At 44.2% G+C, this 23,981-nt stretch overlaps 1 protein-coding gene across 5 annotated transcripts in view; it reads right to left on the bottom strand.

Moving 5' to 3' along the window:
- Nucleotides 1-992: 992 nt before the first annotated feature.
- The window catches only part of LOC122928901 (guanylate-binding protein 2-like), a 32,584-nt gene continuing 9,595 nt past the window's right edge, over nucleotides 993-23,981 (bottom strand). For 4 of the 5 annotated variants that reach the window (XM_044282213.1, XM_044282211.1, XM_044282209.1 and 1 more), the window contains exons 2-11: nucleotides 14,360-14,571; nucleotides 12,117-12,244; nucleotides 10,492-10,601; nucleotides 7,869-8,059; nucleotides 4,441-4,683; nucleotides 3,448-3,731; nucleotides 2,635-2,847; nucleotides 2,267-2,369; nucleotides 1,751-1,944; nucleotides 993-1,465 (exon numbers count right to left, since the gene is read on the bottom strand). In XM_044282213.1, the coding sequence (XP_044138148.1) occupies nucleotides 1,349-1,465; nucleotides 1,751-1,944; nucleotides 2,267-2,369; nucleotides 2,635-2,847; nucleotides 3,448-3,731; nucleotides 4,441-4,683; nucleotides 7,869-8,059; nucleotides 10,492-10,601; nucleotides 12,117-12,244; nucleotides 14,360-14,552 (1,776 nt within the window). In that variant the 5' untranslated portion in view covers nucleotides 14,553-14,571 and the 3' untranslated portion in view covers nucleotides 993-1,348. The remainder of the gene's footprint in view (nucleotides 1,466-1,750; nucleotides 1,945-2,266; nucleotides 2,370-2,634; nucleotides 2,848-3,447; nucleotides 3,732-4,440; nucleotides 4,684-7,868; nucleotides 8,060-10,491; nucleotides 10,602-12,116; nucleotides 12,245-14,359; nucleotides 14,572-23,981) is intronic. The other variant, XM_044282210.1, reaches the window with a different exon arrangement.

Genomic DNA, 23,981 nt, shown 5'->3' on the forward strand with positions numbered 1-23,981 from the left:
AATTGATGCCGTTGGTCAGCTCTTCGGTGACTCCTGCCACCTGGCAGGCGCATGGAGTCGGTCGTCCAGTGATTTGGTTGGTTGGGCATTCCTACATATTCTGGGCAGCGCAGAGGGCGGAATGCAGGCCTGGAGGTCGCAGCCTGGGATTCAGGGAAGTAGATGTGCAATGGAGAGGTCTTCGGGGGCTGAGATGGGCGCAAGTGTTACCGGAAGTGGTCGAGATTGGACGTAGGTTGGTGGGTCCGGTTATACTGGTCCTACATGCGGGTGGAAATGACCTGTGTTCTCAGAGGATGTTGGAGCTAATGGCGTTGATGAGGTCTGATTTGGAGCGCTTCCCGGCGTTCTTCCCGGAGTTGGCGATCGTATGGTCAGAAGTAGTGCCGAGGATAGTTTGGCACGGCGCCAGGGACGGGGAGGCTATGGAGAAATGCAGGAGGACGTTGAATGCCCGAATGTCCCGATTTGTGCGTTCAAAGGGGGGGATAGTGGTCCGGCATTGGCAGTTAGAGGGCGATAATAGACCTCTGATGAGGCCAGATGGGGTACATCTCACAGATATAGGTCTGGATATCTTTTTGTCTGGTTTGCAGGATGGCATCGAACAAGCTTTTAGTTTGCTGGGTGGTGGTCGGAATCCCGTGTGAGACACGGTCCTCCTCCGTGGCGGAATTTGGAAATGAAAGATCGTGGTAAACAGTTATTGGCGAACGTACGCCCTGGGGACCCAGGGTGGTATACCGCAGCGGAGAAATGGTTCGTGGAGGAGGTGGGGTTTTGATACCGTTTTTTGTAATAAGGAAACAATTTGCTGTGGCCGATCATCACCCAGTAAAAGATTGGTTTATAAACTAAGTTGTCCGAGTTTTATTTGGTCAAAGTTATAGGGGCCGGTGGCTTCCTTTTCCCAGTTTCCCTTGCCCCATCCTCATTTTAGTACCAGCAGTCTCTTCTTTTTTACTTTGCCAAAATTTGCCAAATTCCTGACTGCACTGTCTACAGATCGTTTGCTGAAGGTTCCATGCTTGTGCCCATTCATCTACCAAACCAATGGTCCACATACAGTAGTTTGCCCTTGTTTATAAATTTCCATCTAGGTGGACCCCAACGTGCTTCAAGTCTGACACTTATCAAGGGTAAACTGCACGGAATGGACAGTGGCCCGATCTTCCACCAGTGTCCAGTTACAGGAACAGTCAGACCATCCATTGGGGCCATTCTTCTCTTATGCTGGATTACCAAGAATTCCAGAATGTGGGATCCAGATTATGGGAACTTTACTGCACCAATCATTTTAACTTTTGCTAAGGAGTTTTTTTTAAAGAGTTTATTTTTTCAAAGAAGTTTACAATAAAATACAAATTCCTTCCTCTGAGCTGTTCTGACTCCGTAAACTATTGATTTCTCTCTGCAGAGCGTTCATTTTGTCGTGAAACCCTGCATTCATCATCACTTCTTGCTCCTAAAATTGAATACAAAAAAGAGATGAGACAAGGAAGAAATTTATCATAACGCCTGCAAAATTCTAAAGCTGTTGACTACTGTATACTTGAGCAGCAAGACACCACCAGTAAGACTCGAAGGGTCAGCAACTGCTACTCAGACGTAACTGATGCACAACCCCCAAGAGATGGCACAAGAACAATACCACTTAATAAACTGTATGCATTTTATGGTGTTGACCAGTTTTGGGTCATGCTCCACCAAGAAACATCTAATGTCCGCGGGCAGCTCTACAATACTCTACCTTAAGCTTCTGCATGATCACCAGTTCATTTTGCTGCATCATCATCTTCCTCTCTCGTTCCATGTTGTCCATGACCATTTGTTTATGCTGCTCGAAGCTCCTGTTCTGGTCGTCCATGCGTTCTTGCAGATTTCTGTTGTTTTGCTCCATAATTTCTCTCTCCCTCTCTGCATTTTCCACTTGAGCCCGTTCCTCTAAAATAGTGAGTACATACCGATAAGTATTAATAGATAAATATCAGAGGGTCCCCACCGGTGGAACCCAAGAAACTCTATATCAGTTGGTTTATCCGGTACAGGGAACCCCACCAATCCTAATAAAGAGGGTCGATTCATCAATGTGGCCGCTTTTTATTTTTTTTCTGCACAGTTTCTTACTACACATTGTCAGAATTTTGTAGCTTATAGTTAGGGTCATAATGTTTTCCCTTTTCTAAGCACAGAGATCCAGAGACCTCAATGGGTCAAATATCGGGGGCCAGGACATTACAGGTTTCAGGAGCTGCCCGTCTCTCACCTGCTAGCTGTCTCTCTTTCTCAGTCAGGGTGTTGTCTGCTTGGATGATGGAAGCTTCAACGTCCTTCTTCTCAGAGACGTACTCCTGGATCACTTCCAGAGCCTGTGGTTACAAAAAGTGAAAATGCTTAAGGGGGGGGGGGGGGGGGGTCATTTTACCTGAATAATGCAGTTGTAGTTTGACTATTTTTAAGGGAATCGTATTTCAGATATCCAAAATGGTAGTGAAGCGGACGCTCCAGCCTAATCGGAATTTCACATTGTAATTATGTATTTGCTAATTGTTTAGGATTCCTACGACGTCGCTGTTTGGAAGGTCACTGAATGTGATTCTTATTTTGCCTTCATCATCTTTGTGAACCTGTTACCTTTATGCCTTTTCCAGGTGTTACGTTGTAAGCTTCCATAACCTTAAACTTCTCCACTAAATACAATTTGTGTCCCCCAGGTGTGGAATATCTTCCGGCCAATATGTCATCCTCCATAGTCAGACTCAGCTGTCGGAGAAGTTTCCTGCAGAAATCTCTTGAAGCCGTTTCATTCTTTGTGGAATATTCATTCATTTTATTATCAATCAGTTCCTGTTAGAAAAAAGTGACATTTTTTGGTGGAAATACTCTGCAATCATCATGGAAACCACCAGTATTGTGCAAGACTGTGCTGGAGCAAGTGGTGAGAAAAATCTATAGATCTTAAACTTCGGGGTGAATACAAACGATCTGCAATAATTTGGAAACTTTTTGATCAGTGATTGTGAAATAGTTTTTGATTGCATCATGGGAACTTGTTGACATAGTGAATCCCCATATTGTCCCATGCTAATGGAGAGTAGTCACTGTCTTAGAGCCCCCAGACACATTAGGCTATTGTCAGACGAACTCACATGGAACCTGTCAGCCGATGCCAGTGTGTATGTGCATGGAGAAGTCCGGAGAGGGAGCTGCCAGCCGATCCGAGTGTGTATGTGCATGGAGAAGTCCGGAGAGGGAGCTGTCAGCAGATCTGAGTATGTATGTGTATGGAGAAGTCCAGAGAGGGAGCTGTCAGCCTCTCTACCTTTACGGTGACCATGGACTATCCTCTGGATTATCATGCTGGTCCCTAGAACTAATGATTGGCATTCAGAACATAAGAATACAGAAATTCAAACAATTTTGGGGACATTTGGATCTGGGACTGACCTTCAACCTGTGTTGATATTTCTGGTCCTTATCATTCAGTGATCGTCCCAGGAAGACTTTGATGGCCTCTTTCTCACATTCCATGTGTAGGTTCAGGAATTCTTGCTGTGTCTCTGTTGGGAACCTCAGGACATGTTTGTCCATCTCACGTTCATATTTGGACAGTGCGTCTTGTAAAGCTCCTGTGTTTTCAATCTCGGACAAAGCCAGAACCGCATTCTCCATGCAGGGGACCGTTCCGCTCTGAATTGCCTTCACATAGGAGTCAGCGAGAACCGCTAACACTGGAACATACAAGTAAAGATCCAACATGGAGCATTGTACGACCATCATCCCTGAGCTGTTAACAGCAGTCAGAGATTTGCTTTACAACAGTTACATGGACTATAGGAACCTGCAGACTTCTATGGGAGAGTGTTGTGGGCATGCTCTGTGAGGTGCAGAGGTCATTGTGCAGGGAGGGGATGAGCTGTGATCATCTGTTTTCTAATGGTGGATACTGTGTAATATAGGTGTGATCTGCTATTGTATTCCTGCCTGTGATGATAATGAGATGACTGCTAAGAAATTATCTTTACAGTTACTGTCAGTCTATTATGGGGGTCAGTGTGAAAACTGAAAGATTTTAGGACTTTATATAGATTGGATAGTAATATGAACAATAGAACAAATCATCACATAAAAACGTGATTCAAACAATAAGGTAAACATTGTCACGCCTCGCCCTGTCAAGTGGAGAAGATGCGGCAGTTGCAGAGAGAGCAGAGCCTCTAGGTGTAATGGCAACGCCCCTATTGCTCCTAGAGGCTCATTTGCATACATTAAAACATAATTTTTCCCAGCAATGCGGGCAAATATGAACATGAGACCAACACAGACGCCTTCAGCTGCCAAGTGCTATGGTAGAGGTCAGCCAGTGTCAGAGGGACAAATCTGCTGACAGATGCCCATTAATGGAGGGCGTGTATACTTATTCCTCAGTATGTGACTTACTTCTCCCGGTGACTTCCATTCCTCCAGCCAGTGTCTTCACGCGGCTCTCGGTGATCATGTAACTGTAGAATTTTGTTGCCTGTTCCACAAATTCCTTTTCCAGTTCACTTTCTTCTAGTTCTTCCAGAACCTGAAGATTTTTCTTTGACGCCGGTCGGTCAAATACGAAACATTTGTGCGTGTGGAAAAAATGTAGAATGCACTCACGGGGTAAATTATGGTCCGAGGTTCTCTTGTCAGTACCTTGAAGAGATAAGTTATCAGTGTTACTATACAGTAAGTGAACGCCGCTCTGCTCAGGGGTGAACCGGCCGACAAGCTTGTCGAGATTTCTCAATGGGGCTTCCCAGTTGTTGGCAGCTGCAGGTACCAGTATGTACCATACATTGGACACCGGGGTTGTCACAGTAGAGCTGACACTTGGTACCAATCGGGACCACATGATGGAAGTTTATATCAGTCTGAGGACCACGTCACCATCACTTGGCTCTTGAGTCTAGATCTTATAACCTGGTTCCGGGATCTGCTATCAGTATCTCATCACCTGGGGTCTCACAGCTGTAGACACCCCCGATCACTAGAATGAAGGGGCAGTGATGCTATCGGGTTTTTGTTGGCTTTTCTAGACTTTTATCGGAGGCCACATGGAGAGTCCATGGCCTCCATACTCTGCTGCCATTTTGATCTTGTGATTGGCCAGCGGGTTACAGGGGTCTGACTGCCACAAATATTAAATTGATGCCATCTCCAGGCAATATGGCATCAGCGTCATACGTGGGAAATGCCATGTCTTAGACTATTCTTTATCCCTAGAACTGATCATGGACTGTATCCTCCCCTTCTCCACCCCCATTCTCTATACCGCTATAGTACATTTCACCTGACTATATTACCATTACACAAAGATAAACTTTACTTTATATTTTTACAATTTAAGTACAAAAACAATCTTTTTGTTCTACTGCAGCCTGAACATTGGGGGGGGGGGGGGGCGCTCCTACTACAACCAGCTGCCTTACAGCCAGATGCATGAAGAGGAGGAGGAGGAGGACATGGCTGAGCTCCTGGGACACACAGCGGATTTCTTGATAAATGTAACAATTTTAATCCCATAATGAGACAAAATAGGATTTAAGGAAAAGATGAAGGAGGCACTTGGACTGTTGTTTTGAATTGACAGAAGACGTCTTCTTCACTGATAATGCAGCAGAAGGATAATTAAAAGTGAACATTTCTTCATATTTTTTCAGTAATGAAGTTCTTAATCTCAAGACAAATCAATTACATGAAAAGTCAAATTGTACAGCAGTCGGTGAGACTTCATCTCTATGATGAGTTGCCACATATTGTAATATAGTGATGAACATGAAGGGAACATAGACAGGAGGTGTCATCGTCTACTCTACTCATCAGGAATTCCTGCTTTATCTACAGCATTTAGTCCTTAGGAAAGGGAGAAGTGTGAGAGTGGAGCAGTGATAATAGAGAGTCTTGATGACCAAGAGTTTCTTTCAAGTTGAACTCAAGTGTTTCTATATTTTAACAAATTACGAATTATTAAGTGTTCTTGCATGGCAAGACCACTTACTGTTATCTCACATATATATTATTATTATTATAGCCAAATTTACCACCCTAACTCCTCCCACAGTTTTTACACTACATAGACAGTAATATACCGAAAAGTGCGGATTGTTCCCAATTGGCGTGCTATTACTTTGTGAAACGTTTCACCGAATGGTTCATGAAATATCGGCGTTTTTGTGATCAAATTGGTCCAATAGGAACGAAAGGCGGAATGTTCAAAACTAGGGTGGGAGCTGACAAATGCTAGAGTTTGAGCTGAAAAATCAGGACATGATTTCTAAACTGCCGCCACTCCCTCATTTTCAAGCCCACCTACACAATCTTATATCAAAACGTTCAGCTATCCCTGCTGCCACTAAAAATGTCCACAGCTAAGCCATAGTCCTGATAGTTTTCACAATATGACCATTTATTTGCAACTCACGCCGCCCATTGACATTCATTGAAACTCCACTCTAGCCACCTCAAATTTGAAGGGCAATTTCTAAACTGCGACTGTGCCTTCATTTTTAATATTTCAGATACATACTATCTAGGTCTGGGTCTTGTGATTCTCACGATATAAAGCTCTTCACTGTAGGATTTATAATTTTTAAACTACAACCGTTTGAAGATGGCAACCACCAGTGAAGTGAGCAAGTCGGAGCAGTTTGTTTTTAACCGCTCTTCTCTGCTCTTGCTGTAGAGTCAGTTGCCATAGGAACCCAGGTGTGTGGGCAGCCAGCAGAGTGATAAAAGCTAGAGTGTGAGCTGAAAAATCAGGACATGATTTCTAAACTGCCACCACTCACTCATTTTCAAGCCCACCTACACAAATCGGCTGCTAATGTTTTTATAAATGTATGTTTTAATATAACTGTGAAGCACTTTAGGCAACAACATTGCAATTAAATGTGCTATATAAATAAATACAAGTTGAAATGCATTTCTCACTCTATCAAGTTTGCCACGTGCACTTTTTAAATTTGATCAATTAATTGGTTAGTGTAATGTTTATTATCTTTACTCACTCCAAACACTCCACACAGTTACTCTGCCCACTCCATAAAGTTACTCTGCCCAATCCAACCTTTCCACAGTTACTCCAGCCACTCCAACCACACAACAGTTACTCAAGCCACTCCAGTTGTAGACTACTGGTGGAGGCAAGAGCACTTAACACAATTTCCTCAGAAATTGTAGCTTTTCTAGTTAGACAAATTATTTTTTCACTAGAGGCTCTCCAGTCCCATAATAACATTTTGTCTGCCCAGACTGCCCCCAAAAATGCCATATTTTGTCCCATATTCCTGTTTTCCATCTCAGCACTTTCCTTCCCCTGTTCTGAGCATCATGGCAGGACTAACCAGGCCCAGCATGCTTTACTCTCAACGTTTCTGAGGGATTGCGCCACTGTTCCCTCCCATCTTCATGTGATTTAGGTGAAGCAAGGCATGCTCGGATTGGTTAGAAAACCCAACAGGAAGCTGAAGAAAACAGGAAGTAAAACAGGGCAAGATCCTGCCAGGATGCAGTGATGTGGAGAACAGGGGAAGGAAAAAGCCGACATGAGAAACAGAAAGATGGGGCAAAAATATGCAGCGTTTGAGGAACTCTGAGCAGTTATATTCTAATTTTTTTTTGTGTAAATGTGGTAGAAATCAATAAGAATCCAATATTTGGATCAGTGAAGTACTAAAGAAGAAGTCACGAAACTCAAACTGCAGCTGGAACTTCACGTCCAGACACATTACCTAGACATGAAAAGTCCACCCCCACCCTGGTCCGGCACCCCGAGCCCGCACACCTATCAAAACTTACAGAAATTATTGTCAACAAATGCTTAAAATTAGAAATGTTACCTCTCCTCATCTGCAGAGATGTCATCAGATACTCGTCTTCTGTGATGGGTTTACCGTCCTTCTCCAGTAATAGAGTGAAGTCTCGGACGCACCAGGTGAATGACGGGAAGAATCTCTTATATTCGCCGCTGTCGTCTTTTGCCCCAGAGGACGACTTCAGCTTAATCAGTTTTGTCAGTTCGGTCACATAACTGGGAGATTGTATTGTTAAGGAAAAGATGAAAGGAGGAGAAAGAGAGAAATCTAATGTAAAGGAAAATGGAGATTATATACAGAGTGGTGCAAAAGTCCTAGGCAGGTGTGGAAAACCACTGCACAGTAAGTAAGCTTTCACCAATAGAAGGGTTAATAGTTTATTGTTATCAATGAACAAAATGTAAAGTTAATGAAGAAAAGATGCAAATGAGCTCTTAACAAGCTCTGCCTCTAATGCCACCAGATGTAAGGCAGCTATCCAATAAGTCTATGTTCAGCTCTTAAAATAAGCCTTGAGACATGACTTGGATATTAAATAAGCCAGCATCTCATCTGCAGACAGCCGTTTCAGGAGTGATTGCCCCTTATAAGTGCAGTGCAGAGAGTACTGGCTTAACTGGGTGAGAGGCCTGTGTCTGGGTAAGGGGGAACTAACTCTCCTTAGGGAGAGAGCACCTTAATCAGTGAGAGGAGACTTATAGGCCATATATGCTCCTCTGGAATTCTGGGAGGGAAAGGATGAACAGCTCTTAACCAGCTCTGCCTCTAACGCCACCAGATGTGAAGAAAAGAGAAATGTAAATCCAATCAGTGTGAGCGCCCCCGCCTTCAGCATCACTATACACATATATACACCTGTATATAGTATCAGATCTTCAAGGTACATATATAGTATATACACTATACACATCTATACAGTATATACTCCTGTATATAGTATCAGCTCTTCTAGGTACAGATATATACACATCTATACAGTATATACTCCTGTATACAGCATCAGCTCTTCTAGGTAGATATACAGAATATACACTATACACAGTATATACACCTGTATATAGTATCAGCTCTTCAAGGTACATATACAGTATATACACATCTATACAGTATATACTCCTGTATATAGTAGCACTTCTTCTAGGTACATATATATGTAACATCCCAGAGTGGTGTTACCACTTCTGCACCCTGCTACTGTCTTTTATGGGCTAATATGACTGTGTATTTTATTCCAGGTCCTCCACACTGTGCATGTGTATTAATGTTATGTAACTGTTCATGTAATGTGCCTGGTTCACCTGCAGGTGGGAGCAAACACAGCAGAACTGTACTTAGGTAGAATGGAGCTTTCCATTCTATTCTATCCCCCTTTGGAGAGAGGTGAGCGAGTCCCACTTCCTGCAGGAAGGGTGGGGACCAGTTTCTAGTCAGTCTAGTTTACCCCCAGCTAGGGGAAGGGTGTGCAGGGGCATGTCTCTGTTGGACGTGCCCATGCCAGCCAGAGCACCCTAAGCTCCGCTGGCCATGGAGGCCAAAGCTTGAAGCCTCAGGAGCCATGAGAGAAGTGCAGCCTACAGAAGAAGCTGAGTTATACAGCCAGCCTGTCAGTACAGCAGAGTCAGAGAGAAACAGTGGTAGCAGCGGATGCACCACCAGGACCTACAAAATGCAAAGTGCTGCCCCAGGAACCTGGAAACAGAAGTGACCTAATAGTATTGGGAGGCCATTGGAGGATGGGAGGTCTTGAGGCTTTTTTGGCATCCCTTGTGGGTTTGCTATGCAAAGGTGTAATTACAGCACATTACACTGTGTGGTCTTAGAGTCTATGTGGCACCACCAGTGAATCAACCACCGACATGGCACGCTCGGTTACATTCTACCAGTTAGAATTTCCACTAATTTCTATGTGAAGTAGATTTGTCTTTTCAGGTTGAAATAGATCAATAAGTCGGCAGATAACATTTAGATGTAACCTGAATATTTGGGATTCTTTTGTAGAGTTTCTCTCTCCATGCCTGTTGAGTAGATGGACCCATGTGATGTGAGAGCCGTCATTAACCTTCTGCTCGCCTCTTACTTCTAGAGCAGTAAACTGAGGCAGAGACAGTGCAGCTCCATCCCCCTCCTCCCCCAAACTCTTCTCTCCTGTTACTATTTCACATCATTTATATTTCTCTGTGACTGAAGAGGTTTCTGAACATTTGTAAAGGGTCTGCAGGCACAAAAAGGGGAACCACAGCCTAATAGAAGGTGAGGAAGATGATACATCCCCGAATAAGGTTCATAGATGGATTGCAGATAAATATAGTAAATGAAATGATAAAATCTAATAAAACTTATTACCAAGGGAATTAACTACCATAGCGGCAGACTATGCGACTGCTATGGGGCCCAGGGCAAGAGGGGCCCAGTCTTAGTTGGGATCATCTCCTCTTCTGCTGGAGGTGAAAACTTGGTCAGGACTCTTCCTTTTAAAGGAAGTTTTAGCAAATGAAGCCGTGGAAAAATGTCCCAAGAGTCATTGAAAAGGGTTTAGGCAGAAACCCTCCAGTCCTGTGTGGGGGCCCTGGTTTGATCCTTGCTATGGGGCCCTCACTTCTCTATGTACACCTCTGCTTAGTCCTAAATGAATGTGCATTAAGGATACTGTAGCTGCTCCATAGATTGCTGGTCAATGGTCCCCAAGCTATTAAACACGAAGGCACTGCTCAGCAGCACCGCCAAGGAGAAGATCCAAGCGTCGTTCTTACAGTCTCCCTGTCGTACAAGAAAATAAATTTAATGCAATTCCTCAAAATCACCAAGGATCACATATTGTAGATTTCTAATGTACATAAGCCTTAGGGCTCATTCAGACGGCCGTATGCTGTCCGTAAAAATACTGAATGCTATCCGTTTTTTTGCGGATCCGCAAAAAAACGGATCCGCAAAAAAACGGATAGCATTCAGTATTTTTGCTGACCCATAGACTTAAATAGGGCCATGTCCTGATTTTCACGGACAAGTATAGGACATGTTTCATTTATTTTGCGGAACCTTGGAATAGAAAAGGGCCCCATAGAAGTGAATAGGTCAGCATCTAATCCGCAAAAAAACGGATCCGCATTTTTGCGGATAGCATACGGCCGTCTGAATGAGCCCTTATGGTGTGACATCATTGCTCGAGCAGCAGAGGATTGAAAGAGTAAAGTAAATCCTGGACATGGCTCCTCACTTTCCTGGTATTCAGCCCTGATTTCATTTTCACTCCTAGCACAATCCCAGCGATAGTTATTTCAGGGAAAGCTTTGACTGACGACTGTTCTGATGCCCGTAAAAGACACAAAGGAGGCCATACACATAAGACTAATGGTGGCAAAACCTGCCAATATCGGTGGGGCAGGCTAATGGGTATGAGATGTTTTACAGAAATTTCAACAGATATTGGGGAAAGAAGGATCACACCTGCTGAATTTCAACAACCAATCCTCCTCAAGGGAGATGAGCAGCCAGAAGTTCCTGTTAGTCCCTTATTTCCCTCTCCCCAGTGAGAAGGCATGCACGTTCGACTGCCAGACTAAGTGTGCATGTGAATGGGAGGGGAACTGAAGTAAATAAGCGTTTGGCTGATGACTATTGAAGACGTAGGGCCACCTTAAAGGGGTTGTCCAGTAATTTCAAGTTATCTTTTATTCAATATAAAGGATAACTATTAGATCAGTGGGAGTCCTACAGCTGGGACCTCCACCGATCATTAGAACGGGGGGCCAAACCGCATGGAGCATCAGGTCGAGTATGCACACTGCCGCTACATTCATCTCCATGGGGCCTGCCAGAAATAACCAAGTGGAGTAACCACCGACAATCCCATAGAGATGAATGGAGCTGCAGAGTGCAGGTCCTTGTTCTCATGATCGGTGGGGTCCCAGCAGTAGGATACCCAATGATCAAGTAGATTTTCCTGATCCTGTGGACAGGATATAACTTGAAATACTGGAGTATCCCTTTAAGTGAATGAAGCTGGGAGAGAAATTTATTAAAGAGTACCAAAAAAAAAGGTTTTCTCTTTTTCTCTAGAAGCAGCACCCACTGCTCCATGGACTGTGTCTCATCTTGGGGTTCAGCTCTATTCACTTAAATGGGGATAAGCTGCAATACCAGACACAAACTAAGGACAAGAGGGGCGCTGTTCTTACAAAAAAGCAAGCTCATTTTCTACACTCTGACAACCCCACCAATGAGTAATCAACACTACAGAGAGCCCTTCATATCTGTCCGATTAGTGTAACCCACCTTCTCCACATCGCCCAGTCCCTCTGTATCCAGTAGAATAAGGGTTTGTCCAGGATTTTGAGGGTGAGGAACGCACCACATCCAGATCCCTTTGGTCTTTGACTGGATGCTGGATCCCAGAGCAAAACCTGGAAAGATTCACAAATAAACTCAAATAAGACACAGAAATCTGAAGCCTTAAAATTGACCAGGTCTAGGACAGTGAAGGGGTTAATGTGAGTATGACTGGTGGTATAGTTGTGGCTCCTCAAGGCCGATCGGCTCTAACATGACGTGGGAACTCTTCACTTCAATCAGAGGAGTGGTGGAGAGGCTCTTCCCTGCTGCTGTGGGTGACGGGAGGATGTCCATGGAGGAGGACAAGTGCCTGGGGTGGGAACCAGACCCACATAAACATGGAGGTATCAATAAAACCTTCTTGCTGCGTCACTGCTGCCCAAAACATTGACCCAGTGGGCAGCAAAAGACATGTACTGTCCTTGCCGGTAACAGCTGCTCCTGGTGTTGATGGTGGGGTGCACCTTGCAGCACACCGAGGGCCACATTCCCTCCCACTTTAGAGTACAGGCAAATAACGGCAGCTAGGATCTTCTATCGAGACTAAGCGCCATCAGCTCCCAAATTCACTGCTAGCAACTTGGCCCGGTGGAGTTCAGCTTGTGAGTGCAACAATGTCCAGAGTGCGTTATATTATATGTTGTGTCAGAATTAACCTCTTTCTAGAATAATATTCATCTGTCTTCTTTGGCCTTGAGATAGTCTGCAGATGCTCTGCAGACTATCTAGTTATAATTCTGTGAAGCGCGCCAGTTCTGGGTTTGCAGACAAAGAGTGAATAAACAGAAAACATAGATAAGAATAAGCGGAGTTTACGGGCTCATCCCTCTTCTGTACCAATCAATGTGAATGTCAAATGTTATGTTTCTGGTTTATGAAGGTCGGCTTGTATCCGCCACCTTATCTGTAAGTGTTATATAATCTGACACACGGGTTCACTAATGTGGAATGATCTTGTTGGACACATACGTGATAATCAGTGGAACCTGATTAAGGTTCGATAACAAGCTTGCACATGAGCAGATTGTTGGTTGCTGCAGTGAGAGGGACATTGCTCCCTTCACACTTGGACATGGTATGGCCCACCATATCTTAATCCTGTGCCCCTCAGCTGGAAATTACAGACAAGTTTGCAAGAAACTTAGATTCTGCTGAAAGACGCTTTAGGAAAGAGAGAGGTAGCGGTACTACAACCCCCACCTTGGCCTATATGCATATATTGCTATCTGGGATGACTTGCATTTTCAGTTTGGAACTGTTTATACCATTGGATGTACTACACCTCCCATTCTGCTTTTTAGTAAAGAGACATTTATGTTCTACAACTGGCCTGGAAACTGATTCTGGCACCATTACCCTACACCTCCTGCCCTGAACCCATACAACACTCATAACACCAAGAGTACCCCGACTACTATCAGGCAGGAGCCCCGACATCAGGGTGTGTACCAAGGGAAGAAAGGGTGCACCCTCCGATTACTGCCCAACCATAGGGAGACTCAGAGTGTGAGGATTGGTACTGTGAATAATTATTACAGTCAGAGCCACTACCACTCTCATTCTCCGGACACATCCGATTACATCAGAGGCGAAGCTCAGAATGGCGCATGTGCTTCAGGGTCAGCATAAAGCCTGAAAGACCGGCCAGTATCCTCCCTCCTGATTGGATGTCAGGCTGACTGCAAGGCATTGTGGGCCTCCTTCCAGGTCATGTGATCCCCCATCTTCATCCTTCCGCCCGATTTCCCTCACTACTGAATTTTTAACGTAAAATGGCGAGCACCTTTTTGCATGATTTGCATTCATTTGGAAGAAGAATTTTGGTGAAATTTGTGATGAATCTGATCAGTTTTGAATGGATTTACTCATCTGTACGACAAATCCACAGAAAGAATCTCACGGAGATAAAAGGTCCAGAGACAATGTATCTATTTCTTACTTGATATAATAAAGTATATAATTCTGACTCTCTGCAGTCACCACTGGGGGGCGCTAACTACATATGGATTTGTGCAGCTAGTACTGAAGTCACGAGGATTGCGTACATGCAGTGACCCCCTCTAGTGGCGGCCCTGACCCCCCGTTATTTGGGTTACAATCTATTCTTCATATAACGCTCCTTCTCTAATACTCTGCAGATATTATATCACATGTGACGGGTTCTGGGCGTAGCATTTATAACTCACCGCTCCTTTTCCCAGCCAGTTTGTTCATCAGATAGGATTTCCCCGTCCGGTATTTTCCTACGATTGCGATAACCACCACCGGCTGCGAGATTTCCAGAAGGATCTTCTCCGCATCTTTATTAATGACCAGTGTGTTCCCGTTAACATTCTCTATCAGGCAGATAGGCTGCGGCATCGAAAGCACCGGCGGCATCGTCAGCAGCGGGCGTGTCCTTCAGAGCCACAGAAAAGAGAGGCATAAGCTATATATACAGTTGCAAGAAAAAGTATGTAAACCCTTTGGAATGATATGGATTTCTGCACAAATTGGTCATAAAATGTGATCTGATCTTCATCTAAGTCACAACAATAGACAATCACGAGAGGCCTGCGACAACACCATCAAGTCCATTAGTTTGATATCTAAAGCTAAACAATCGAAGAGCTCTTTATGCCTGAAAAAGCCTTCGACAGGGTCAGCTGGCACTTCCTGGAGAGAACCTTAACCCATATTGGCCTGGGATCCAAAATGGTTCACAGAATTATGGCTCTGTACACCTGCCCTACTGCTCGAGTACGCGTTAATGGTACACTCTCAGATCCCTTTCCTGAACGCGCCAGGGCTGCCCCCCCGTTCCTGTACATACTAGTCATGGAATCTTTAGCTAATGCCCTACGAGCCAATGAATCGATCAAAGGCCTCAGTTTTGGTGACGTAGAACATAAACTTTCACTGTTCGCCGACGATCTACTATTATACCTAACCTCTCCTAGAATTGGCCTGCCCTCTGTGTTAAAAGAATTTGAGATCTTTGGCTCATTTTCTAACTTCAAAGTTAATATCCAAAAATCTGAAATGCTAAATATCACTCTCCGCTCAAGGGAAGTCCCCACTCTCAAGAATTCCTCCCTGTTTAAATGCTCCCCACTCACGCTTAAACACCTGGGAATACACATATCTCCGGATCCTTCCCACCTGTTTAAGCTCAACTATTTACCTTTAGTCCATACTATATACTATCGAAAATAACCTTCGATCCTGGTCAAAATTAAATATCTCCTGGTTCGGCAGGATGGACGTCCTGCCCAGGCTCTTATATTTATTTCAGACAATCCCTTGCCGGGTTCCCTTCTGTTATTTTACCCGACTCAGAAGAATAGCCTCTCGTTTTGTTTGAGGTAGGTCCAGGGCTAGACTGAACTACAACCTAATGTCCTGATCAAAGACTCAGGGAGGCACGGGGTTGCCCAACTTCTTGGTATATTATAGAGCGGTGGTCGCCAATTGCATAATTGACCTCACACACAACTTTAACACAAAACTATGGGTCGAGTTAGAACATGCTCTGGCCCCATTTTTTGATCCATGGTGTCTTCTGGTACCCGCAAGACACTTTGAACCAATTGTCCATCCAACAGTTCTCGCCTTTCCTGTCTTCCATAGTGGGGACTTGGATTGGGTTTGCCTCCAAAGTTAAATTGGCCACGATCCCTGGCCCTCTCACGAGCCTATCTGGTCACCCATCACTACCCCCAAACCTCAAGGCCCTACCCTCTTTTGGGCTACAGGAGACATACACTCCACTAAGGGGTTAATAGACCTTAGAGACCTGTTGCATCTTATACCTGATTCACCTGGACGTTGGTTCTTTTATTTCCAATTACGCAACTTTACTAGATCTCTGGCACCTGGATTGCAACTTCAATCCTCCCTATCCGATTTAGAAAAACTATGTGTTGCGACCTCTGCGCCTGGACACCCTATAGCTCTCATATACGCCATACTGAACTCGGGAGAGATCGGGGACGACTTGGAGGAACTCCATGCTCCAGCTAAAAAACTCATACAATCCTGGGAGAATGATCTGGGATGTACCCTCACATCTGTTCAGTGGAAGAGGTCCTTACTGTTTTCCCACAAGTCCGCTATATCCTGTAAGATACAGGAACTCAACTATAAGATTTGGTCTAGATGGTATAGGACCCGGTTAAGCTACACCAGTTTTACACCTCAGTACCAGACACCTGTTGGCGCTGCCTGAGGTCAAGGGGCACGATGTTACACATCTGGTGGGACTGCCCCGGGGTTGCCTCACTGTGGCGGGACATATTCAAGCTCCACGAGCCTCTCTATAGGTCCTCCATCTCCACAGATAGCTCTCCTATCGGTCTTCCCAGGTAGAGTCAAATTAGCAGAGAAAAGTATTCTCAGATTCTTTATTATAGCAATGCGCCAAATCATTCCTCGATCCTGGCGCTCAACAGAAAGTCTCCATAGAATCACATGGGTAACAGCTCTGGATCATTTGGCGCGAATGGAGGAGCTAGGCACTGGGGACCAGGGAAAGGGTCCTGCTCATGCCAAACAGTGGGAAGCCTGGTATCAATTCCGTACATTGGCTGACTTTTCAGGCTGGTTGACCACAGGTATTCTTGCGTAACCTGCTTGTTTTAGATTTATTTTTCTGGATTCTTAACTGGACTACTAGTTTCTCCTTTTTCTAATGCCCCTCCCTCCCCTACCCCTTCATTCCTCTTCTCTGTCTTGTCTCCCCTATATACTTTATCTCCTTTTATTAGATTGATGTTAATTGATCTTTAACTGTGAGGGAAATAATGTAAATGAGAAACACAAACCTCTTATGATTTACTGTATTTTCTTCATGCTTCTGGTTGCAATAAACACAAATTGTCTATAAATGGAGAAAGTTCAGCACTGCTGCTACTCTCCCTAGGAGCGGCCGTCCTTTAAAAGCGACTGCAAGAGCACAGCGCAGACTGCTCAATGAGGTGAAGAAGAATCCTAGAGCGTCAGCTAAAGACTTACACAAGTCTCTGGCATATGCTAACATCCCTGTTAGCGAATCTACGATACGTAAAACACTAAACAAGAATGGATTTCATGGGAGGACACCACAGAGGAAGCCACTGCAGTCCAAAAAAACATTGCTGCACGTTTACAGTTTGCACAAGAGCACCTGGATGTTCCACAGCAGAACTGGCAAAATATTCTGTGGACAGATGACACCAAAGTGGAGTTGTTTGGAAGAAACACACAACACTATGTGTGGAGAAAAAGAGGCACAGCACACCATCATCAAAACCTCATCCCAACTGTGACGTATGGTGGTGGGGGCATCATGGTTTGGGGCTGCTTTGCTGCGTCAGGGCCTGGACGGATTGCTATCATCGAAGGAAAAATGAATTCCCAAGTTTATCAAGACATTTTGCAGGAGAACTTAAGGCCATCTGTCCACCAGCTGTAGCTCAACAGAAGATGGGTGCTGCAACAGGACAACGACCCAAAGCATAGAAGTAAATCAACAACAGAATGGCTTAAACAGAAGAAAATCCGCCTTCTGGAGCGGCCCAGTCAGAGTCCTGACCTCAACCCGATGGAGATGCTGTGGCAGGACCTCAAGAAAACGATTCACACCAGACATCCCAAGAATATTGCTGAACTGAAACAGTTCTGTGAAGAGGAATGGTCAAGAATTACTCCTGACCGTTGTGCACATCTGATCTGCAACTAAGGAAACGTTTGGTTGAAGTTATTGCTGCCAAGGGAGGTTCAACCAGTTATTAAATCCAAGGGTTCACATACTTTTTCCACCTGCCCTGTGAATGGTTACATGGTGTGTTCAATAAAAACATGGTAACATGTAACTCTTTGTGTGTTATTAGGTTAAGCAGACTGTGATTGTCTATTGTTGTGTAGTGATGAGCGGCAGGGGTCATATTCGAATTCGCGATATTTCGCAAATATTTTTTAGAATATTCGTCGAATATTCGAAAATTCGAAAATTCGCGATTTTTTTTTCTTGAAAAAAAAACGTCAAGGTAATGATTGTGTAATATGCGAATTCGAATTTTTATTGTGAATTTTTCAACTTACAACTATTAGACAAAGAAGATTATAGCACTATATTGGCTAAATTGCTCTATATTCGATTTTTTTAATATTCGCTATATTGCTATAACAGTTTTTTCGAATATTCGTAATATATAGCAATATAGCGAATATTAAAAAAATAAAAATATAGAGCAATTTAGCTAATATAGTGCTATAATCTTTTTTTATAGTTGTAATTTTTTTCCAATCTGAACTTCAGATGAGAAAAAAATTACAACTATTAGACAAAGAAGATTATAGCACTATATTAGCTAAATTGCTCTATATTCTTTTTTTTTCGAATATTCGCTATATTGCTATAACTTAGTTTTTTCAAATATTTGTAATATTCTAAAACAAGAATATATAGCAATATAGCGAATATTCGAAAAAACGAATATAGAGCAATTTAGCTAATATAGTGCTATAATCTTCTTTGTCTAAAAGTTGAAAAATTTGCAATAAAAATTCGAATCCGAAAATTCGCATATTACACAATCATTACCTTGCCGATTTTTTCAAGAAAAAAAATCGTGCATTTTCGAATATGACCCCTGCCGCTCATCACTACTCCTAAAGTCAAGTATATTGCAGTCTTCTTATTGGCCCACAAGCTAGAAGCAGGAAGGGATCATGTGTACTAATTAAAAAAAAAAAATAATCGGAAAAAAATCCAATATTTGAAATTACGAATATATATAACTATATTCGAAATATTCGCGAATTTTCGAAGCACCTATATTCGCGATAAAAATTCGAAATTCGAATATTCGTGATCAACACTATTGTTGTGAAGATTAGATCACATTTTATAACCAATTTGTGCAGAAATCCATATCATTCCAAAGGGTTCACATACTTTTTCTTGCAACCATATATATATATATACAGAGGTGCGTGAAAGTTTGTGAACCCTTCATAATTTTCAATATTTCTGTATAAATGTGACATTGAAACGACATCAGATTTTCACACAAGTTCTAAAATTACATAAAGAACCAAATCAAAGAAATGAGTCACAGATATTCGACCTGGAGGAAAATGCAATAATAGCTAATGTCTGTGAGTGGTAAAAGTATGTGAACCCCTGCTGTCAGGATCTGGTGTGACCCCCTTGTTTCCAGTAATTGTTGATTAGTCCTGGACATCGGCTAGTGGGAATTTTATCCCATTCCTCCATACACAACAGCTTCAGCTCTGCTATGTTGGTGGTTTCCTCCATGATCTGCTCGCTTCAGCTCCTTCCACAACATTCCTGTTGGATTAAGGTCAGGACAGTGACTCAGACATTCCAGGACTCTCTCTCTCTTCTTCTTCTTTACCCATTCTATGGTAGAAGGACCTTGCTGTATAACCCACGTTCTCCTGAGATTCAGCTCATGGACAGATCTCCTGACATTTTACTTTAGAATTTGCTGGTATATTTCAGAATTCATTTTCCCATCAGTGATGACAAACCATCCTGGCCCAGATGCTGCAGAACAGGCACAGGCCAAGATCCTACCTACCAGTCAGGGATGAGGTCTTTATGCTGGAGGCCCGGTTTTCCTTTCTCCACACATAGCATTTCTCATTTACACCAGAAACTTATATTTTGGCCTCATCCGTCCACAGAACATTCCTCCAATACTCTTCTGGCTTTGCCTGGGTGAGCTCTAGCAAACTGCAGATGAGCAGCAATATTCTTTTTGGAGAGCTTTCTCCTTGAAATCGTGGCATGCTCACCATTGTCATGCTCACCATTGTTGAATGTCCTCCTGATGGTGGAATCATGGACATTAATACTAGCTAACGTGAGAAAGGCCATTAGTTGTGTAGAGGTTAGCTTGCGCTCCTTTGTGACCTCACAGACTATTACGTGTCTTGACGTGATGTTTGCTGGTCAACCACTCCAAGTGGGGCAAAAATGGTGTGAAATTCCCTCCATTTGTGCACAGTCTGTGGAGTGGTGGAGTCCAGACTCATTAGAGAGGGTTTAGTAACTTTTTTCAGCCTGATGAGCATCTTCTGGGATATTCAGAAATCTCCTTTGTTTGTGCCATGTCCAACCATGTTGTGACGATCAGACTTTGAGAGGTCCTTGTTCTTTACATAAAAACAGGTTGCACAGTCCTATCTAATTGTCCTCCCATCGGTTTTGGATGTTGGCATCGGAGGCAGACGAGCAGGGAACGAGCTTTCCCCAGGAGCTGTGGAATCTGCCATTTGATCGGTTGGAGAGTTGGTGAGGGGATCCTTGTCAGCAGGGACCTGGGCGGCATATGATAAGGCATGGGGTTTATGGGAGGAATGGAGGTAGTGTTTTCAGAGCAGTGGTTTTGAGGATGGGGTTTTGCTGTTGCTGTTTGTGGGGCATTGCAGAGAGGAGGGATGGTCGGTGTCCAGAATGAGGAAGTTTATGGCGGGTGTGGCTTTTGGTAGTAAGTGTCGGGCTACAACAGATGTGACAATCATTTTGTGTGTCGCAGGCATTAAAGGGTTAGAGGAGGTCACCGCGGGAGGATCAGCGTAGGCCTATTTCCTTTACGTTGTTGGCAAAAATGATGGAGCAGTTGGGGCGGATTTGTGTGTCAGTTAGTGAGGTTAGGTTGTTTAAGTTGGCCTTTTCTTTTGCCTTCTTTGGGGCGTTACACATTGGGGAAATGGTTAGTCAAAGTAAGAACCGAGCGAGTGGGCTTCGGGGAGAGGACGTGGGTCTATTTGATGATAGGGTGGAATTTTGTATTAGGAGTAGGGTCGAGCGAACCCAAACTGTAAAGTTCGGGTTCGTACTGAACTTTAGGATTTTTGGACACCGGACCCGAACCCAAACATTTCAGTAAAAGTTCGGGGTTCAGGTTCGGTGTTCGGCGATTTCTTGTCGCTTTTAGAAAAGCTGCAGAGCAGCCAATCAACAAGCGTTTAACTTTGTGCCCTTAGAAGCCATCACAGCCATGCCTACTAATGTCATGGCTGTGATTGGCCAGTGTAGCATGTGACCCAGCCTCTATATAAGCTGGAGTCACGTAGCGCTGCACGTCACTCTGCTGTGCTTAGTATAGGGAGAGGATGCTGCTGCTGTGAGGGAGAGAATAGGAAAGAATCTTTAATCATAACTCCAATTGAATTCAGCGATCTACATAGATTTAGTTGTGTGGGTGCAGTGCACAATCTTTTTACCCTGCCCTGAGCCCAGTGACAGAGAAAAATAACTTTAATCCGTCTGTTAGTTAGGTGGGCGGCGGCGGCCATTTTATGCAAGCTCAGTGCACCAGCACAACATGTGTGCATTTGTGACATTCAAATCCAAGCTTGAAATACTGCAATAATAATCTGGTTTAAAAAAAAAACACCCTTTTTGGGCAATATCCTACATCTGGTGCCTTTGCAGCATTAGTCAGTGTGCAATTTAAGCTAGAAATACAGCTATAATTTTCTGGGTTTTAAAAAACACTCTTTTTGGGCAAAATACATAATTTTACAGCCCTTGCTGCATCTGCACGTGTGAAATGCAAGCGTTATATACAGCTGTCATATTCTGTTAGTAAAAAAAAACACCTTTTTGGGGCAAAATACTTAATATTGCGGCCTAGTCTGCATCTGTATGTGTGAGATACACGCTTTAGATACTGTTGTTCTATTCTGCTATTAGAAAAACACCCATTTTGGGGCAAAAAAAACATAATTTTGCAGCCTTTGCTGCATATGTCATTGTGAGATACACCCTTTAGATACTGTTGTTCTATTCTGGTATTAGAAAAACACCCATTTAGGGCAAGATCCTAAATTTGAGAAATATGAGGAGAGCGTCAAATAAGGGACGTGGCCCAGGTCGTGGTGCTGCTGGTGGAGCTCCTGTTGCAGAGAGAGGATGTGGTCGATCTGTGCCAACTACACGCACAAGTGAAACCCCTTCCTCAGGTGCGAGTAGGCGACAGAACCTGCAGCGGTATTTGGTCGGGCCTAATGTGGCTCTACAAATGGTGAGGCCTGAACAAGTACAGGAGATAGTAGATTGGGTGGCTTACAGTGCCTCCAGTTCCTCCAGTTCCTTCACATTGTCTCCCACCCAGTCTCCTGCTGAAAGATCAGAGTTGACACCTGCAACCAATGTCCATCAGTCTTTCACCTCACCCCATTGAAAATCAGCCAAGCAGTCTTATCCACATTTGTTTGCAAAGCACTTGCCATGCTCTTAACCACATTTTTATGCCATTTGCAGCCCTCTAGCCCTTTCCATTACATTTTTACAGCCATTTTAGTGCTCAAAAGTTCGGGTCCCCACTTTTTTGTGAAGTTCGGCCGAACCGTCGAACCTGAACATCCAGGTGTCCGCTCAACTCTAATTAGGAGGTCAAAAACAGATCAGTTGGGTTGTGGTTTTCGAGTTGTTTTATACTAGGTGGTGAGTTCGGTAGCGTGCCCAGTTCGGTGTCTTAGGGAGTTTTCGGGGCGAAAGGTTGGGGGCGGTGGGCCGTTGTTGGTTCATGAGGATGGGTCGATTCTTTCTTGTTTCCAGTTTACGGCGGAACTGCGAGCTTGTTTAGCAAAGTTGGATAGAGACACCTTGCTGTTTGGGGGTCATTCTTTTTGGATTGGCGTGGCCACGGATGTTGAGGGCCGTTTTTTGTTGATATGTTGTATTCTGTGTTCCCTGCAGGTGGTTCAGTGTGCCTGGTTTGGATCATGGGGCACTCTTAAGTGTTCTGGGGAGCGTTGCGTGCCGCGTTCAGGCCGGATGGAAGGCAACTGGGTTTTCCTAGAGAGGTGGCGGCGATTCGCTGGTTGTGGATGAGAGGAATGCTGTGGGGTCGGGTTCTCCCAGAGATCCATAGATTTGCAAGGTTGGATGCGTCCTCGGGGGTATTGGTGTTACATTTGGGGGGGAATGATTTGGGGGTGCGCCCCTTTAGAGAGCTCACAAGGGACATTAAATTTGATTTGTTATGTTTGTGGGTTCAGTTTCCAGGTTTAGTGACGGTCTGGTCGGATATGGTGCCACGGAAGCAATGGTGGGACGTTAGGTCGGTGAAGAGGCTTAACAAAAGTGAATAGGGCGGTAGGTCGTTTTGTGGTGAGGAATGGCGGTCTGGCGGTGTGTCATAGGGAGTTGGAAACAGGTGAGGGGGGATTTTGGAGGGGGGATGGAGTACACCTGAATGTGGTGGGGATTGACTTGTGGTGTTCGGGTTTACAGGACGGGATTGAGTTAGCTTTGCGGGTGTGGCGGGACGCAATGAGGTGAGGTTTTAACTTCCTTTGCTTCGTGGGCAGTGGTGGGGTCCTTGGAGTTGGTGCTTATGGTGGATCTGGCGTGGTGGGGAGGGGGCCAAGTGGACTCTGGACTCCCAAGGTATTGGAATTTGGGGCATAATATGGAGGGTATCTGCCCACGTTTGTTGCCCATGGTTACCGTTTTCTGCCTCTGAGCTGGCGTTTATCGGATAGAGGTAATTTAATTTAATTGAGGGGCGGGGCAGGTAGCCGTCTGGTTTAGCCTCCCCGTGTTTGTTTTTTCTTGGGCGGGCCTTCAGGTGGGAAGGCTTTTGGGGTAGGTTATTTATGTTATTTATTGTATGTTTGTTATTTAATAAAATGGCTGCTGTGGCCAATAAAACCCACCTGTGGTGCTGTGTCTTTATTTGGGTTGGGAATGGGGGACATCGGAGGGAATGACTCGACAGTACGCTTGTCATGAGGGTTCACATACTTTTACCGCTCACAGACATGCGATATCGGAGCATTTTCCTCCAGGTCTAAGGCCTCTTTCCC

The sequence above is a fragment of the Bufo gargarizans genome, chromosome 2, assembly GCF_014858855.1.
Source record: "Bufo gargarizans isolate SCDJY-AF-19 chromosome 2, ASM1485885v1, whole genome shotgun sequence".
NCBI classification, from domain to species: domain Eukaryota; kingdom Metazoa; phylum Chordata; class Amphibia; order Anura; family Bufonidae; genus Bufo; species Bufo gargarizans.